The sequence below is a fragment of the Nannobrachium achirus genome (genome assembly GCF_963921795.1).
Source record: "Nannobrachium achirus genome assembly, chromosome: 16".
Taxonomy (NCBI): Eukaryota; Metazoa; Chordata; class Actinopteri; order Myctophiformes; family Myctophidae; genus Nannobrachium; species Nannobrachium achirus.
Window position 1 is genome coordinate 23,561,790 of NC_137823.1, and position 20,217 is coordinate 23,582,006.

Sequence of the window (20,217 nt, forward strand, 5' to 3'; positions counted from 1 at the left end):
TTGATCTCTACACTCTACATTGTTTGGACTCAGGTCCATTTGGACCCCTAGTGGCCCCCAGATCAAACAGACCACGAATTAGAGTGAACACTTTAATTATTGAAAGAGTCCAAAATACACTTAAAAAAATCTTTATTTACAGACCAAATAAAACGGTCACATTCATCTCAAATAATCCAAATGTGACAAACTGCAAAATAATAAAAGTTAGTAAACTCGGGTTCAACAGTAAAAGCAAACAAGAGGTGGTCCAAGGACCATCAGGGTCAGAGCATCAACCTCTGTAGCTCTTAAAATTACAAAGGGAACCATTTGTACATGGAGTGGTTCTTGAAGCACTGGACTACAATACAAAAAAACAAGCCGTCAGTTTAAAGCTATCTCTTAGCGGGCCGGTTCTCCATGAGCAGAACGGTCAGACGACGAACGCAGCCCGGCAGTTTGTTGGCGTAGGTCTCCTTCAGGACGGAGGCCAGTCTGCTCCTGAGGCTGCTCAGACTGGGCAGAGAGCCGCAGTCTGGGATGTTGAGCAGCGTGTGGAAGAAGTCACACCACAGCTCACTGTGGGGGTTCCTGTAGGAGGGAGACCAGAGAGAGACGGGTTAACATTACGTTTCGTTCCTTTGGGGTCATTTTATTTAACTCGACCCTTTTCAGATCAACGTCCATTAGTTATTCGGCATTTGAGCCACGGATATCACCAATAACAATTCTTCTACATTCTCCAATTCTGTGTAGACTTCTTGTAAGTTAAGTAATGCAGGAAAAATAAAAATAAAATAAAAATAACCCTAGTTTAAAACTGTATCATTTTACTGAACTTAAGACTCATCAATGGGGCAGTCTATGAAAGACTCAATGGGACAGTCTATGAAAAGAATTGCAACTTGGTTTAACTTACAGTAGTCCGTAGCGTTGTTGAACACATCAAAAACTGTTATGTTTCTTTGACTACACCACAAAAATATTTGATTCAACGTTAAATATCACATTTACCTCCTAAAGTTTCCGTTTGTCTTCCAAACTCCATCCTCGTTCTTCACCTGCATGTATGTTCCAAAAAGCATGCAGTAGACAGTCCCTGCGATGCCAAAGTAGTCCGTCTGAAACAGGAACACAACATACTCAGTCTACCAGACCATCATAGGATACTTCTCAAGGCCCTATATACTGTATATAGCTTGAGGAAGCGAATAGAGAACAAGCGCCACTTCTCCATTAAACTCAATGAATGCAGCAGCCCCGTTCCATTCCGTCAACCCATTACTTTGAATGGTGTCCTCATCTTATACACACACGTGTCATCGTAAGACAAATACCAAAATAGCAGATCTACAAGTTCATAATGCATCGCTTCGTGCAGAGGGTCCTTTAGGGCAGTGGTTCTCAACCTGTGGGTCGGTGCCCCCCAGGGGGGTCCCCACATTATTTTTGGGGTCCCCAGATGATTACCTTAATGTGCAACATTGTTTTCTCACTCAACAGTAAACAAACCAACACAGTTTGTGTTGTGTATAGTGTATGGAGGGAAAGTTATAATTTAAGGACTTTTTAATACCTCTAAAATGACAAATTAAACATTGGCCAAATTGTGAAAATAGCCGATCTACATGCTCATTGCTCACAACGCCTCACGCTGGCGTTGTGAGCATGTAGATCTGCCATTTTCACAATAGAACTGTGTTATACAAAATGTAATGCCTCAACTCTTAGTGCTTGTCAGGGTGGGGGTGGGGTGTGAAAAAATGTGATTATGTGCGGGGTAACGGCCTTGAAAAGGTTGAGAACCACTGCTTTAGGGTTTCAGTGGTTAAGTGAACGTAGATGACCAACGCTGAAAATAATACAATGACATGCCCGAAATAGGGACGGCAGTATTTGTTAAATTTTCCCCCTTGGGATAATAAAGGTATCTATCTATCTATCTTGTTCGAATATCAAAGTCACTATTCGACGTTGTTCATCAAAGTCGAATATTCGCTTATTTTTTAAAAATATTGTTATTGTTTTCTCTTTAAAAAATATATAGTTTATTAAGCTTGGCTAGAGAGGAAGTCATAATAATGAGTTGTCAATGCCCCTGGTGGATGAATTTGTTAATGCTCTATACCAGGGCTTCTCAAACCTTTTTAGGCCGTGACCCCCAAAATAAACATATTTGAACTGGGGACCCCCACCCTGACAAGCACTTGGAATTGTAGGTATAACATTTAATATGACCCGGTTCCGCAGATAAATATTGTGAAAATAGCAGCGTTGCGAGGCGTTGTGAGCGTGTAGATCGGCTATTTTCACAATGTTGGCCTCTTGCTTACTTAATATTTGACAGTTTGGCCAGTCCTGTCGAATATTCGACTATTCGAATACTTTGAGGTCGAATAATTCGAATACTAAAAATCACTATTCGTGAATGCCCTACAATACACTGTTGTTATGAACACACCTGGTAGTTCCATGGTCTGCCGCTGAGCATCTCCGTGCACTGAAAGCCCGAGGTCATGCACTTGGCAGTGAAGGCCGTGCCAGGGGGAAAGAGTTCCATGTCAATACTCTGCCCGAGGTCGATCAGACACAGGCCATGGTCCAAGTTGTCCGCCTCGAAGTTTGTATTCTTCACAAACCTAGGATAACGAAAAACAGACAATGACAGGGTTACCACACATCTTTACCAATTCATTTGAAAAACATTTCCAGAATATTTAACCCGGTTTCCAGGACTATAACAATAATTCAGCTCAATAACAAGACGCTTACTCCTATGCGCGATGCCCAAAGACAGGTAGTGTATATGCTAGTGGTTCTCAACCTTTTCAGGCTGTGACCCCCAAAATAATCATATTTTAACTGGGGACCCGGCACCCTGACGAGCACTAAGAGTTGAGGAATTTTGTAGAACACGTTTCTGTTGTGAAAATAGCAGATCTACATGCTCACAACGCCTCGCGTTGCGAGACGTTGTGAGCATGTAGATCGGCTATTTTCACAATTTCTGCCTCTAATATTTGACAATTTGGCCAATGTTTAATTTGTCATTTCAGAGGTATTATCAATAACCAAAGACAATGCATAGCTATTTTATCCAGGACCTTCCAGGACCCTTGATCAATTCCAAAACTTTTCCAGTACTGGAAAAAAAAAAGAAAATCTAATTAAAAAATATTTCCAGGAATTTCATGACCGTGGGAACCCTGCAATGATCTAGTTTTTAAATTTGTAATGTTAATTGTGAAGAAAAACAAACAAACAAAAAAATAATCAATGTGGGGTCTTGATGTCAGTATCAGAGTTTGTACTGAATATGCTCCAATTGTGTCAAGTTGTCAAAATAATGTCATAAATCAGTTCTCAAACATTTGTGGCAAGGACCCCCAAAATGATATGCATTTGGCCACAGAGGCCCCCAATAGAGCAGTGAAGTCATGACGTGACTCGCTCATCCCCCGGTTCACGGAGGTAATTTCTCTATGGAGGTCATCTTAAAATAAACAAATGGTTTGCACGATATTGTCGGGGAGGTGGCTCTGTATGGTTTATGATAGTCAGTCACTCATATGTAACCATATGCAACCAGAGAAAATGTAACCAACTCGGCGACGGTAACATTGCGTTTTCTCACCATCAGTTGATTCGTCATATCCGTATGAGTCAAACCGCTTAGATCATTTGTTTATGTTTGGAACACAGTTCTTATATGACGCGATATGAAAAAAAGTCTATGGGAATTCAGAATGGGGGGAGGGTGGGGGAGTGAACCAGGTAGGATGGGTAAATGACGTCAGACTTCACTGCTCTATTGAACACAGGTGCTTTCCTGGTTGTAACAGGTTAAGAGATCCAAAATCCCACATGATGACACTATTGATACATGGTCCCAACCCACCTCTCTCCCAGTAGGAAGTTGTCAGGCTTGATGTCGGCATGGACAATGTGGATTCTGTGCAGCTGCTCCACCATGTGCAGGATGCAGACGGTGAGGTACATGACCAGCGGCTGGGGCATCAGCTTGTCACCCAGGCCCACGCTCCTGTACAAGTTGACCGCATTCTGGGGGACAAAGCAAAAAGGGTCAGTCAAGTTAAATGGATGAAAGCAAAAAGAAATACCCACGATTGAAAAGCTTTGTCAGCTTTTGTCACACAATGACTGATCCATGACTTTGTTGCATTTATTTTATTTCCTTTGTCCCAATTATGTTGGCTGGCACACACACCTGCCAGCACGGACTGGATCAGGGCCAATTGTCAAGGTCATAAACAGACAGGCAGATTTTCATAAATTTTTTAAGAGGTGATTTTGCAAAAGCGATGAACAAAGTGAACCCACCAGCAGAGTTCCACAGCTGTGGATCTCTCCAAGCAGCACGCTTGCATTGCTGAAGAGGTGGGCAGTGTGAAAGCGGTTGAAGAGATGCCGCACATTCGGTGCCAGCCGATCATCCAGCAGTGTGTTGATGTGAAACTCCCACGGATTGGCTGGCTTCTGGACCTATGTTACCAAACGTATGTTAGGTTGAGCATTCTTCAATGAAACCACCTGCTAACCTCAAATGGCATACTCTAACCAATTTCCCAAAACAAAAGTAACCCATTTAGACCTGAGGCAGATTCTAAAAACGCCTCTAAATCCTGATGCAAGTTTTCTGCAAAACTTAATATTTGATACAAAATTGCTATACATAGTACATAGCAACAACAGCCTCAACAGGGGTTCCCATCTTGAAGGTATATTTACAAAATGAAGTTCCATATTATCCAGACCTGGCATGTGATTATAGCATGTGAAATAGCAGATCTACAAGCTCACAACACCTTGCGTTGTGAACTTGTAATTCGTCCATTCAATGTTTTTGAAACATTCAGGAGGGAGGGAGCTGGGAGAGAGATTTGTAAAAAAAAAAAAAAGTGGGCTAAAGTGGGTCAAAGTTAAGTTTGGTGAATCAAGAGATTTCGTGTTTACCTTTAGAACCATTTTCTCGCCCGACTTGAGTTCCATGGCTTGGTAGACCGTCGCAAAGGCACCTGATCCAAGGACGGCGTCAACCCGTATCGTCTTCCCAGCTGTCAGTGGTGGAAGAAGTACTCAAATGTTTCACTCAAGTAAAAATACCAGAATATAAAAATACTGTTACAAATTTGACTAGCATAAAAAAAATACAAAAGCAAAATACCTACAAAGTATAAGTACATATTACTACATGTGAGAACCTTTCCAAAATAGCAGATCTACGAGCTCACAACAATTCGCAATACAAAGCGTTGAACTTGCGAGCTTGTAGATGGGCACTCATGTACTGCACTAATCCAGTGTCAGACACAGTTAGTCAAACTGCCCTGCCATAGCCATCATTTTTGGAATGATCCTGTTGGAATGGAAACCGTGGGCTTGGTTCCAATAACGGGCAAATCCCCTTCGTTTCTAAATATGGACGGAAAGATTGATTTCTTCTGGATAGCCTGAAAATGTCAATTAGTCTACCAGCCAACAACGTTTTAACAGGGTAGAACCAAATGCACTTTAACTAGGATAATCACTGAGCATTACATCTGCACAACATGGACATAATAATAGTGACTAATGAGTAATAGTGAGTTTCACATACCTATGGTGATGCTTGTCTTGGGTGCAATACTGGGCACCTTAAACTGCCAGGTGTTGCATTGTGGGAGAGATGTTAGTGGAGTGGACAGTGTGGACAACAGATGAGCTATCAGCTCATCGTCCCAAGGATCCGAAATCAACCCTGCTGCACTGCGCTCTGGTACTGCCATGTTCATGGACGCATCAGAGCTCAACTTAAGCCCTTGGTCTGGACTCATTGGTTCATCCACAGGTTTGAAGCAGGACCTCTCCATGGGGCTCATGGGGACATCGGCGCAGAAGTTGGGTTGTTCTGGCGTCATGGGGACTTGACTCCGCTGCGGGAAGGCGGCCGTTTGTGGCGCCCGCTGGGGGCTCTCAAAGGCATCCAGATCTGGCTCCGTCACTACCTCGGGGCTTGGGATTCCAGACAGCCAGTTGGGTTTACAAAACTGTGGGGGTTCTGGAGTCATGGGGACATCGACATTGTGCCGTGGGAAGGCAGACGCTTTTTGAACCCGTTGGGGGCTCTCAAAGGCATTCAGATCTGGCTCCGTCACTACCTCGGGGCTTGGGATTTTGGGTTTGGGTGCACAGAACTGTGGGGGCTCTGGAGTCATGGGGACGTCGACATTGTGCCGTGGGAAGGCAGACGCTTTTTGAGCCTGTTGGGGGCTCTCAAAGGCATCCAGATCTGGCTCCGTCACTACCTCGGGGCTTGGGATGCGGGAAAGCCAGTTGGGTTTAGGTGCACAGAACTGTGGGGGCTCTGGCGTCATCTGTACTTCAGTGCCCTGCTGTGGGAAGGCAGCTCCTTGTCGAGCCCGTTGGGGGCTCTCAGACTCAAAGGCATCCAGATCCGGCTCAGTCACTACCTCGGGACTTGGGATGCCGGACAGCCAGTTGGGTTTGGGTGCACACTCGGGGCTCATGGGATCGTCACTCGGTAAACCCGCGTTCTTCTGAGCCTTCTCTGGACTGTCAAAATCATTCCAAACAGTAAAGGGCTGGGACCTGGACATCCGCCTTGAACTTTTGGGCATCGGGCAGAGAGGAGACCCTTGTCTGTCAGACTGCTGGGGGCTGACGTACACCTGCCAGCCCGGTGTCTGCGTGGCCTTGGCTGGGCTCTCTGGGACATCTCTGAAGGAGAGCGCATTGGCAGTGGGAGCTGGCTGGGTCACGGTGTTGGAGAGAGACGAGGTGAAATTCTGCTGCTGGCCCGACGGGAGGCCTTCTCCCACTATGGTTCCCTGGAGCTTGGAAAGGCCCACTGCTGTTTCAGACAGCTTCTCATCCGATTCGTTCTCTACAATAGGGCTGGAATGAGGATGGAAGATCAGTATAATAGTAATAACTTTTGATAATAAACAAAGAACCTGTCATCCGTGTTTTGGGCATCCGTTTTCATAAAAAAAGGGGAAAAAAAAGAAGATTAAGGTTTCTGCCCAAAAGCAACGATATGATTCTGCCTCCGAACTGTAGCAACTGACTCAAACCTAATGACACCAAAACTGTTTTGAACGGTGCTCCTGGGAGGAGCTAAGCTCCAACATCTGGCTTTATTCATGACGCGATGCTTGTCCTACACCTTTTCACAGAGTGTTCAAAGTTTGTTGTATGCCCAGGGGCACATTGGCCAAGCTTCGCACAACGCTTAAATTGCCCAGGTTTCATTAGCACGCATATACGGTACAGTCTACCAAGCCATCGTACAGTGTGGAGGAATTAAGCGCCAGAGTGTCAAATTACCTGAGTTTTGCAGACGGCGGCCTGAGTCGATTTTCCTCCAAGTCACCAAAACCCCTTCCCCACCGGTCTTCTGGACCTAGAATCAAAGCTTTATTTAACTTAAATCACACTAGAAATGGTAGAAGCATAGTGAGACATGGAGATGAGGCACAACACTGCAATAAAATAAACCAGAGGTTCTCAAAGCTTTTAATTTCAAGGACCCCCACTCCCGAGGTACAGCCCTGTAAGGGTCCATTTGGGACCCCCTGGAGGAACCCAGATGATCCCAAGACCCCACATGGTGAACCACTGAAATAAAACAACTATATTATGAGGACGGCTACCTTGTTCCTGCTCTCTGAAGGCTCTGTGTGTTGTGAAGGGAGTCGACACCAAATGCGCAGCCATGGCGAAGTCTGTGCTGCTGTTGGGACAGGCGGCCAGGGAGTTTAGGGCGTTGTACCGAGGCCCCCACATCGTGCTCTCCTCTGGAATCAGCTCCGAAGGAGTCTCCTGGGTTGACAAACGTGTACACAACACGTGTTAAATCCAACATGGAGCACTGTGCTCTCACCACCACTAGTCTGTGAACTTGAACTCTATGAGGTTCATATCGTTGCTGTCGGGCAGAAAACCTCCATCTCCATGATTCAATTTCCTTTTTAAAGCCCCAAACGTCTAGCTGTTCTACAAGCTCACACTTTTTAATTTGAACAGATGTGAAAGTAGTGGTTAAATAAATATAACCTGTCCCTTTTTCCCCCTTTTGGGCATTTGCCCGAAAAGAGACGATAAAGTACTTACACTGGGTCTGCCTGATTTAGACACATCCAGCACTGCCAGGGCCCTTGCAGCTCTGGGCTTCTCAGCTACAGAGGGAGCTGTAGCGGCCCTGAGAAAAAGGAATTTTATTATTATTTTTTAAAGGATTTAATCAAAAAAATACAGTATAACAATAATCCTGGCGTTATAGATTAACAACTGAAAGGTCTGCATTTTTACCTGCAGTTCTCCTGGTCATCCTCATCCGTGAAGATGGTAAATGGCGTCGGGTTGGTGGGGGGTTTACAGGATAATGGCACACCTTCAACACAACATCAAGGGACAGGTGGAGGGGGGAAAAACATAACAGTTAGACAACACCACACTCAATGTTTGGAGCATAGCGGCGTTGGAAACTCCTTATAGTCATGGCAGAGTCATGGTGACACATTTTAATATGTATGTATGCACATACCAATCGCAGCTTGGGGCAGTGATGTATTAGAGTCTTCCAGCAGGGTTGGGGCCTGAAACATATCCATGATGGCATCTGGAGGGTGGATACAAGCAATTTCAGTCAAGACTTTTCATCCATGCACAAGTTTTAAATATACTGAAACCGTCCAACACCTTGCAAGGGACATTGTTACTCGCTTTAAAATAGTGTTTTCTTCATGACCATCACTGGTGACATGATTGAGGAGACCCTTTTAAACCACCAATTTACAATTGTGTTGCTGAACGTTGGAGGAGAGGAAAGGAGAGGAGGGTGCTGCTCTGCACTCACCCAGAGCTTCGCGGGTGTTGACAGTAGGTGAGGGGAGCACCCTGGATGGTGTGGCATGTGCAAGGCCCATAGACGTGTTGGGAGTGATGTGAGACATGTTGCCTGTAGTACCACCCTGAGACACTGACACGCCAAGAAGAAAAACATTCAGCCTTCTAAACACCTGGGTTCCATTTTCTTTTTAGGTCCACTGCAATTAGTCGGCCACTAGTTACTTACCATCCAACTTCTCCTCTGGCTCTGTCATCTCACCAACAGATGGTTCCCTGGAAACAGAAGATACAGATAGAATGTTTAAACATTTTCAGTGGGAAAGGTTTGGTTTTACAATATTTTAATTTTCAGTGGGAAATATTTAATAAGGAACATAGGTTTAGGCAAAAATGGAAGCAAAGCCACCAGGGGGAGCCAGCCACACACATACAAGTCAAGAGAATATGCTGTCAAAAGCACTTGGGACAACTTTGGGTTCATATTTTAGAATTTAGATTGTAATTAGAGGAAAATAAGAGGCTACATTAACTGCTTTCTATTGTTTTAGCCATTTTGATTTCAGTGGTTGGAGGCATATGTACAAGTGGGTAAATATGTCCTTAGACAATTATAAGCCGGCAATTTCTTTAGTACTAGCCCCCATACAGTAAGTCACACCTGCCCATGAAAGATTATGGTGCTTCTTGTGTCTAAAAAAAAAACAGTATGCATGTGTAATAGCTGGGATTCGAACTCTGGTCTCCCACGTGAACGCCCAATATCTTAACCATTGATCCAAAGGGATATGCCCGTGGACTTTTGACTGAGTCACTCTATTACACATGCCCCCACGCCCCACCTACTGAAATTAAAATCATTACGATCGCTTAAACGGTAGAAAGCAGTAAATGAAAACATAAGTTGTCCATTAAGGTCTCTTGGCATGAGCTACTCACTGATCAGTGTGGATGGGATGTTGCTGCAGAGCTACTCACTGATCAGTGTGGATGGGATGTTGCTGCAGACCTCCAGACAGACTGCTTGCTGATCCACAAGGTTGGGGCCCATCCTCCTGGGATGGGACTTCCGGGACACAGGCAAGCCTGTGCGGGGTCAGAGAACTCTGAAAGCTCCACTGCTGCTCCTGGGGCGCTGGATGCTGGATGGAGGGCGCTTGGTAGGCCTGTAACGATGGTTAAATAATCAATAATTTTTTAATAATCGTTACCATGTTCATAGATTTTTTTTTAATTGGGGGTCTTCAACGTTTTCAGGCCAAGGACCCCTTAGTTGAGAGCGAGATGAAGCAGGGACCCCCACAACCTTTTCAGAGATTCCATAGGCAAGTTTCATTGTTTGACAGCACGATCAGTGTAATTGGATTCATGTCCATTTGTGTTTTCAGATATTTAACCCCTTGAACCGTCAATACTTAAAGTGATAGTTCACCTATTTTTGACATAAAGCTGTGTGAAATACTTGCCATTAAAACAGTGGTTAATGTATTAATTGATTACCAGAGTCCTGTGGTCAGAGTTCTGGTCAGTTTTAGATGAATATTAAGTAGTTCCAATGGGGTGGGGGCCATTTGGGGTGGCCCAATCATTGAAAATAGATTAATCCACAAAACTAGCGTCATTTGTATTGTTGGCCTATTTCTACCATATAGAGCGAGGTTTCGTTCTGATCAGCTGACTACAAAGCACCTTGTTTTGGGGAAATACGTTGCAGCGGCGTAGTGATACTGGACACAAAAAATAGTACCATGTGACAGAGGGGTCAAAGTTGAACGAAAGTTGGTCTATTTGGTAGAAATAGGTCAACAATACAAATGACGCTAGTTTTGTGGATTCATCTATTTTTAATGATTGGGCCATGAGCCCCTGCCAAATCACTGGAACTACTTTATATTCATCTAAAACTGACCAGAACTCTGACCACGGGACTCTGGTAATGGATTAATACATTTGTAACCACTATTTTAATGGCAAGTATTTCACACAGCTTCATGTCAAAAATAGGTGAACTATCACTTTAATAAACTTGACCTTTCACGCTGTACTTTGTCTGTTCTCTTTTCTGAAATGAGCCAATCTACAAGCTCACACCTCACAGCACGAGGCTTTAGATCTGCTATTTTCCCCCAGATATGGACGCTATAGGGGTTCAAGTGGTTAATATAAAAGGGGGGGGAAAAAACGATTATATCACACAAAGATTTGGGGGACCCCCTGTAGAAACTCTGAGGACCCCCTAGGGGTCCTGGATGCCCCATTTAAAATATATAATAGACCAAAATGTTTCCGTTGCTGCAATTAATAAATCAATAAAATGTCATGATTGCGACAGCTTAGTGTTCAGGCAGCCATTACCGATGGCAGGGGCACCTCAGATGAATGGACGCTCCTCCTGGCCTGGACCGAGGAACTGTGGGATGTGTTAGATTCAAAGACATCAGCGAGGCTGTTGGAATGCACCCACGGTGCAGGTTCTGGCTCACGACTCGTCCATGACCGGGAGAGCCTAGAAGACGGCTGGACAAGATGAGGGACAAGATGAGGGATAACACTTCCTACCGCTCCCTGTAATAATATAAAAACAGAAACAAAAACTACATAAAGCCAAATTGTAAAGTGTCCTTGGGGGACCTGAAGGTCAAAGAGTAAAACTAATTGAAAGTAAAGGTCATTATGGGTTTTGCATAGCAACTAGCGTGCGTTTTGAATTAGTTCGCCGTCTAAACCAGAGGTTAGTGGTAGCTTCCAATCGCAAAGGATGCAAGGATCCAATTGCAGAGGTTTGGGAAGGCCTAGTAGTCCAACCTGCTGGTGGGGCTGTCACAATTATTACATAATCGCAATTATTTGATATAGTCGCAATTATTTTGTCATTGTCGTTTTCAAACATTTTCAAAAATAGTGGAAATAGCCGATCTACATGTTCAAGTATAAAGTTATGTATGTAAATATGCAAGCCATTTCTTTGTATATTATTTAGGTTATGTGTCATATCTGCCATGTGCAACTTCAAAGCCTACAAGCCAAACAGGAATGTAACTGTCAACGACAGAAACACAATCATTAATCGCAATTATTTGAGGGACAATTAATAGTCATAATCGTGACAGCCTTACCTGCTGGCTGACAGGGCGGCTGGCTGCAGTGGCCCCCTGGTTCTGGTCCAACATGTCCACCATCCTCTTCATATCAGCAACGCTCTCCTCTTCCTCCCTCAATCGCCTCTGTTTCGCCTCTGCCCAGCAAGAACACAGCAGAGATTATAGGCGGGTGCAGTTATGAAAAAAAAGCACCTAACCCCAAAAAAATTGCAACAAAAGGTTTTTCAACTGTTTTGTGTAGTATTAGGTGTCCTTAATAACATACTAAAAGTCTACCAAAGTCTGACCACTGGAAAGGTGTAATTTTCAAGATGGCGTCCAGGATGGATAAACATTCATTAAAATACTCTAACTCCTTCATTATTTACCCTAGACAAGTATTTTTTGTGTCAAACCCTATGTTTATGTGGCCTAGGAATCCATTGGACTTGTCCAAATTGCAGAAATACAATTACATAATTCTGAAATCCAATAGTGTGTCTGTAACTCTATTAAAACCCACTGAAAGGGCCAACTTAATACGTATTAAATACCATTATTTCTTTACATTTGTGTTTCACTTGAACAAGGCTGAAATGTCATAGTTCCACCCCTACTGTACATACTAGATTTTTCTTTTTCTTGCAGACAAGCACAGTGTCATCTTGTAGGGGCAATACATGAACAACATTAAATAGATTTTCAAAACAACTTTCTGATATATTAGGAAGGTGTATATTCTAGGAACAGTATGAGTGTGCAAAGAGGGGGTTTGGTAGTGCAGAGCTGTCTGAGCCTACTGTAATTGTCTACTGGGTGCCTATAGGCAGAGGTGGTGAATAAGGCCTAGGGTGCAAAGTATGGGGATGGGGCCGGGGTGGGTGAAAAGGTAAGCGGGCTCTCGTCTAAGAGTTTAGTGGACCTATAAGGAGCCCTTCAGGTGGGTATGGGCGTAAGGGTATCTTGATAGCTCCCTGGGCACTGGGCAGTTACATGAGTTCTCTCCTCCCCCATGTCAGAAGTGGAAAAACAACAACAACTGGCTCAGATATGTCCCATTGGGCTATGTAGTGGGGCACTTGGAAGCCCAGGACGAGTGCCCATAGGCCGTAAGAGAGAATGGGGCGTGTCATTTCCTGGTGGTGGTTCTTAGGCCTTAGTGGCAAGCCCCCAGACACCAGGGAGAGGCCTGAAGCCAAATTGACATGGTGTCCGTTTGAGGTACTGCAGCTTTTTAACGGTTGGGGCCAGAAACATGAACGCGCATCTAGGCTTCTTTGTATTGACATCGTGTCCATGAACACAAACGATGACGCACAACGCGTCACATAGGCCCCACTAGGCCTACGTCACGTTTCAAACCCGGAAGAAGGGGTTGAAATTTGGCTTCATGCGCTGGGTGAGCAACTCAATACAAGTGGACGGGCGGGGAGATCCGGTGTCCTCTCTATTCTTATTATAACTCTATGCTTAGTGGTGCAATAGCCAAATGCCAATACGCAAACTTCCATCCTCACAATTGGGTTCGCTTTAAGAGACGCTCCATGCTTAGCGTAACTTTGGTGAGACTACAATTAGTTATGATGTGTCAGACAGCTGGGTTGTTATGTGGAGGAGGCTCACAGCTCCTCCAAAAACAAATTAGCATTTGACACAAACCGGATCACTGGAGGATGGAGTGAGGAGGAGGCAAGTAAGGTATTGGAATTAAGATCATGCATTTGGCCGACAGGGGTGTCACCTGGCTTACTGATAGTCCCACTGGTTCCAAGTGGCTCTTCGGGCCATGATAGGCCCTTGTGGGTGGGTATGGATAATGAGGAAGGCCAGTTCCCAGTGTTGGTGGTTGTAAAACCACCATGTGGAGCATGACTGTGTGTCAGGCTGACGGGGGTTTCCCTATTACCGGCTCACAGGAGAGTCAGTGTCTGGTTGTTTGGTATTTTTCTAAGACCATTAATATTAACAGGAGCCCATAGTGCGTATTAGTGATCTATCAATGTGACTCAGAGGGTACTTGGCTGTTACACTCTCCAGTTAAAAATCACATCCGTGTGAACTGAGCGGTGGTCCCCCCCCCCCCCCCCTTCCCCCCTGTGTGTGTGTGCGTGCGTGCGTGCGTGTGTGTGTGTGTGTGTGTGCCTGGTCTGGCCTGGCCTGAACAACAGCGCCCCTCCCTTAACATGTGTGGTCAGAAAAGGTTACTGCAGGCTACAGACAGACAGACAGACACGCAGACAGACAGACAGACCCACACACACGGCCACGTATAGGAGCGTTGTGACCACCGCTCAAAAAGCTGAGGTGTATGCAGAAAGCAATGCTTGTCTGTCAGATAGCAGCAAGGACACAGCCTTGCCTTGGCCTTGAAGTTGGTTAGATGGGAAGACTTGGAGCACAGCATGTCATGAGCTGTCCCATCTGCACTCTTACTGCTAAAATGCTCCAGAAAAGACATTTGTGACAAGTCAATCTGAACCCTATCCATTCCACACTCAACTACTCTGCCAAGACCCAGTAAACACCTAGGGTGACAGCACTGACCTCCTCTCCAAGCCCATGATGGCCCAGCTTAGTCCTCAAGTATGGAGCATTTCAGATATGTAAAGCGGGTAAGGGGACATCACAGGATATCCCAGGCTTCCAGACCCCCTCTTAACCTACTGTACACCTATCAGAACCTACCTGTACCCACCTGAGAGCCACCACATCCCCTCTACACTCCCACACTGCCCCCCTCACTGATCGTCACATCATTCACCCCTCATGCTCCCTTTTCCGCCCAATGTGCATTCTATCCCTGCTACACGCATCCACTCCCCTCCGGGGGGACCCTCCAGAGGTAACAGTTGTGTGACTCTCAGTGGTTTCAGTGCAAAACTAATGCTTTTAATGAATTCATAATTATGAAGAAACTCTAGTTTGACTGATCACAAGCTACGTACTGAGGTGAGAATTACAATTCTTTAGATTTTTCCTGTATAAGATTGCAGCAACACAACAACATTCAGCATCTGTCACAGGTTCCCCTAGGGGAGTTATATTTCATTATATTTTTTTATGTGATACTAGACCTTATCAAACACAATGGTGAAGACATTTCTTGGTAAGGAATTTGTTCCCAAATGTGTATATTTAATGACTATAACATGGCCGCTCTGTTTTTATAAATTTCACAGTACCTCACAGTAATAACGAATGTATTCCTTATTGGTATCAAAAGAAATCTCCTGAAAACTTTAACAAAATGTTAATTATAACTGAAATCATCAATACTGGACATTATGGCACATAGTCCAATTACATTCGGAAGTCTTCAAATTTAACATATTATGCTTATAACCTTATTATAACCAACTGTTTTAACATAATTGTACTTGTAATCACTTGACTATAATTTATATAGGCTAATTGGATTCCTAGATCATCAAAATATGAGGTTTGACACCACAAATATTTGTCTATGATGAATAATAAAGGAATAATGGTCTTTTAAGGAACTGGCGGCGGCCATCTTGAAAATATGCATTTCTAGTGGTCAGACTTTGGTAGACTTTTGATATTTTATTAAGTACACCTGATACTACAATAAACCATTGAGAAACCTTTTGTTGCAATTTTTTTGGGGTCAAACCATATCTGCACCCGCCTATTAGCAGAAGCATGACAAAACCAAACGACAAACCCAGGGCTTTTCGTGTCAACATTTTAGCATAGCTTGCCCAATTGTACTTGCCATACTGTCTACATAGTAATGACGTAAAAATCGCTTTTAAAAACATGTTACAGTAAGTGTTTTTTCCTAATGGCGTTTTAAATTTGTTTTATTTGTTCTTTTGCTAATGTTTGATCTTGTTTTTAATATGTCTGCAAAGCACTTTGGAACCATGTGTGGAAAAGCGCTATACAAATACAATTCATTCATTCATAGGACATTGAATTACGGGGGAAAGAAAGTTGAAATATGAAGAAACAGGTTTCTGCCCGACAGCAATTATTAATACTCCACTTACTCAACTCTCTCTGCTCCTTTTCCTGCTTGAGCTTCTGGAAGTACTTGGCAGCCCTGACCTCCTCAAAGCAGTACTCGGAGCCTTCACAAACCAGGCTGTCTTTGTCGTACCTCGACAGCCCAGCTGAGCTCGACGCAGATGATGTGACGCCCACGTTCTCTGAACGTGATATCCTAAGGATTCAACATTTTATTATAAAGTGACGACAGAAAAAGATGTGCCCTTTCAGCAGGCCATTTCAAATACTGGGAGCATAATAAAGCAGCTGGACAGTTTCAACAGTGTAATGTTCAGTTCAGTGCTGGTGAAAGTACGGTAAATACAGATTTCAAATGAACCCTTACAGGCCTGTAAGACCATGTACAAATGGAACCTTACAAGTCATTTTGATTCCATTTGTACACTTGTTATGTTATGGGCGTTGAGAAAGTTTGACAACCACTATAGGCTACTGAAACTGTCGACAGCCCAGGATGACATGAGAACGAATATAGTAGACTCAGTCTCACATACTGTAGATAGTAAGAAAACTAAAGACAAAGTAACTCACATCTGGACGGATTTCACTGGACGTGGTGGGACCAGGCAGTCACTGGAGCCCTGTGATGAGTCAAATGTGTTATTTGGAGAGTTGCTAGCTATAGGAAACACAAATATGTTCACATGCCAAAAATAAAAGGTTGCCTGACGATGAAACGAAAAATGTTATATCGTGCATGTACAGCAGACGACATACAAACCTTGCTTGATGCAACAGGCTGGTTGAGAACTTGGGATTCCTGAAGAGGATTCCGTCCATGACCTATAGAACACATTAGACAGCCGACATGATATACAGCACAGAATGCAAACAATCCAACAAAATGTATTATAATAGAAGATGTCTCACCTGACACTACTGGTTGTCCTCTGGAGGTTCGGCTTTTAAATTGCCTGCGAATCAGAACAAAAAAAGCCCCTTTAACTGGCAGGCTCAATAATAGCTTATGCTAAGAAAATAGTTATAACACCGGTGTCAATATCTCTCCCTGCCTTTATTGTACCATTCACTGATGGAGATGAAAACAGCTTCACCTTCAACACAGATGCTAAAGCTCAGAGCTTTGCTCCCCTCCATTTGATTAGGAATTTGACTAACAGTAAAATAAGTTATAAGAAGTCTTTGTGGCATCCATTCAGTTTCACAGTTCATACACACACTTAAGTAGACAACCAATTATCAATACCTTGATATTACATAAATTATAAATGTATTGATTTTTTTATTACTACAAACAAAATAAAAAAAGACACTTCTCAGTAGATGGCTTGGAAAATAATTGACAGTTGCCGGCGCAGGGTAACGGAAATCACCTGAATTCGTGGAGGACAGCATCTGCCGGCTGTGCCTGGCTCTCCGTGGCTCTCTGGTAGACGGAGGCAGCCTGGTCATGCTTCCCCTGCTGCTCTTCCTGCTGGGCCCAGGCTATATAGAAGGCTGCTGTCCTGGTCCCAATACCCTTACTGTGTATGTAGCTGAACACAGAAGTGGGATCCTCATAGTAACCAGCCTGCACCAAACACATTCAAAATAAAAAAAAGCACAGTTTGTGAGACGAAATGATAGTGAAGCTAGTATGGGGCGACATAATTTACAGTACACGCAATAGAAACATGAAAAGGGACGAATAGTTAATTCAGAGACATGCTTTAAACTGGACAGCGTTAACAGCAAACATTATAATTTTAGATGCATTTTTATCACTTGGACACAAGAACGTTAGAAAATATAAAAATGAATAATGTAATAATATAATAATGAAAAAAATAATGTGTGCAAAACATTTCCAAGACCCAAACCCACACCATCCATGTATTGGATTTAAAAAAAAAGGGGGTACAGAGAGCTCGATATCATAAAATGAAATTACGTATATATCAAATGTGTGTGTCAATGCATTTCGGAAATGTCTCAAAACATGCTTACCAATCTAATGCAGAAGTTTATGTATCTGATGTCGTCTGGATATCTCTGATCATCATGAAATCTTTTCACAATTCTATCAAATACGACTTGCATCCCTGGAGCAGCTCCAGCAGGCAGTCTCTTCTCAAGATACTGGGCAAATCTAGAACAAATATATATTTTCTTATATCGAGGTCATCTTCAGTTTTGTTGAACAACATCCTTGAACATTTCTGACATTTACCTGTCCCATTCCTCCAGAGGGTCGTCTCCCGTGTAGCCATGTAAACTGTTTTCAAAGGTCCTGAAAGAGTAAATGATAAGTATAGGTTAATTTGCAGTAGTTTCGTGGCTTTTATTGTTGCAAAATCAATTTGTTTATCCATCCGCAAATTATATATTTTAACATTTGTCATCTCGACTTTTACTTTCATAGCTATGACAGTCAACACTCTTTTTGTACAAGTACAGGGTATCCAGTGAGTGACTATTGGGGGTTAAAATAGTATTTTGGAATGGTTCTGGGATGTTGGTGAAATAAAGTTAAGTCTGGAGCCCAGGGGTTCTTGGGGGAGTTCTAGGGGGTCCCTAGCTAAATGGGTCTGTAACTCAAGTATATAAATGGAACCAAATGGACCCTGACGAGTCCATTTGTACTGAGTTAAATTAATATTTACAATATAAATTGGGGTCCCGGAGATAGAAATGCCATTAAATGGTGGTCCGCATAAAATGGTTTAGAATCACTGCTAGAGGCATAAAGATCTTCTCTACTGGCGTACCTGGCATACATTTTTCAATTGGGGGTCCGCAGGCTAGTAAGTGTCAATTTAATTATGGTAACGAACAGTGGAGTAAAGTAACTAAGTACATTTACTAAAGTACTAACTGTACTGAGTTTTTTTGTACATTTCGCCCATTTAAAGAGCTTTAGCTCACAATGCGTTGCATAGCGACACATTGTGTGCTTGTTTTTCAAGTTTTTTTATAGTCTACATTCAAAAACATGAAATAGGACATTCTGGCTAATCATTAATGAGTACTGCTGGTACTTTAAGCACATTTTGATGCCAACGCTTATGCACTTTTACTCAAGTAAACATTTTGAACACCGGACTTTAAACAGTATGTCTACGTTGCAGTATAAACATTTGAGTACTTTTCCCACCACTGCACACTTGCACAGCATTATCGGAGCTTCGGCCTGGGGTATGCTAAGCTAAAGCTAACGTCAGCTAAATACACGTTCCGTTTTTTCGTAGAAAAGCTGACTTACTGCAAGCTCGCCGGGATGTCCATCTCACAGGAAGAAAAACTAATGCATAAAATATAAAAACCCGAGTTTAAAGTTGTTTTTCTTCTGTATTTGATGGACGTCCGCTCGCTTTAGTTTTTTGTTTGTTTGTGTCCGTCTTGTCTTCTGTTGTTGTTTGAGGACGAAGGTTCAGACTTTTTGAACTGTGCGGGTCCGTCCCATTGCTGACCAATCAGCGTGCAACTTTCACCCCACTGACCAATCAGCGTGCAGCCTCTACCCAACCGACCAATCAGCGTGCAGCCTCCACCCCACTGACCAATCAGCGTGCAGCCGGTCGACCGACTTGCGTGATAATGATTATAAGGTGCGATTGCGCCACCCAGTGGGCTGGAGATGGTACTATATCAGTGCTTCTCAAAACTTTTTCATGTCGAGGACCCCCTTATTAGCCCGCGGCGGACCCCCATTTGAAAAGATACGAAAGGGACTCCCATAAGAGAAGGTTTTTACGGCTTTAGCAGTGATTTCCAAGCATTTTAATTTTAAGGACCCCCAGCTTGACCCCCCAGCTTGACATGGCATTTCTATTATCTGAGAAACCAATTTATTCTGTAAAATCAATGTTAATTTAACTCTGAAGAGTCTACAAATGGAGCCATTTGTTTGTACATTCTCTGAGTTACATAGGCTATAAGGGTCCATTTGGTTCCTGACTATCATTTAGCTGGGGACCCCCTGGAACTCCTTCAAGGACCGTGGGGGTCCCCGTACGTACCTCACTTTGAGGACCAATGCTATATTACATCCCAGTTAATCTTAACCTTTTGAATTTCAGAATCAGTTTTGTCACTTAACAGAGAATTAAAGTTATTTATTGTCTTATTTTGTATTAGACCATTCTGTGAGAAGAGAGAAGTGACAGGTAGGCCTACAGATACATAGAGAGTAGATATAAATATATAGAGTCCTATTAATGCGAACCAAACTTATAGACTACTGTATTCCAAACTTCAAAAGAGAAATGAAATTTTGCCCAGGACCCAATTCCCAAACTAATGAAAAAGGCAGATC

The 20,217-nt window shown here is 43.3% G+C and overlaps 1 protein-coding gene across 1 annotated transcript; it reads right to left on the minus strand.

Moving 5' to 3' along the window:
• Positions 1-377: 377 nt before the first annotated feature.
• bub1 (BUB1 mitotic checkpoint serine/threonine kinase) lies at positions 378-19,301 on the minus strand (the record flags this gene model as incomplete). Its single annotated transcript, XM_080744809.1, has 25 exons — positions 19,165-19,301; positions 18,133-18,192; positions 17,910-18,051; positions 17,297-17,493; positions 16,833-16,876; positions 16,684-16,745; positions 16,494-16,543; positions 15,944-16,116; positions 11,967-12,085; positions 11,206-11,367; positions 9,829-10,016; positions 9,080-9,126; positions 8,861-8,983; positions 8,549-8,623; positions 8,314-8,395; positions 8,116-8,203; positions 7,656-7,824; positions 7,330-7,405; positions 5,600-6,897; positions 4,957-5,057; positions 4,324-4,485; positions 3,881-4,044; positions 2,444-2,621; positions 997-1,103; positions 378-573 (listed from the first exon to the last, which is right to left on the minus strand). The coding sequence occupies exons 1-25, from the start codon at positions 19,185-19,187 to the stop codon at positions 378-380; spliced, it is 4,086 nt and encodes a 1,361-aa protein (XP_080600935.1). The 5' UTR covers positions 19,188-19,301.
• Positions 19,302-20,217: the final 916 nt, after the last annotated feature.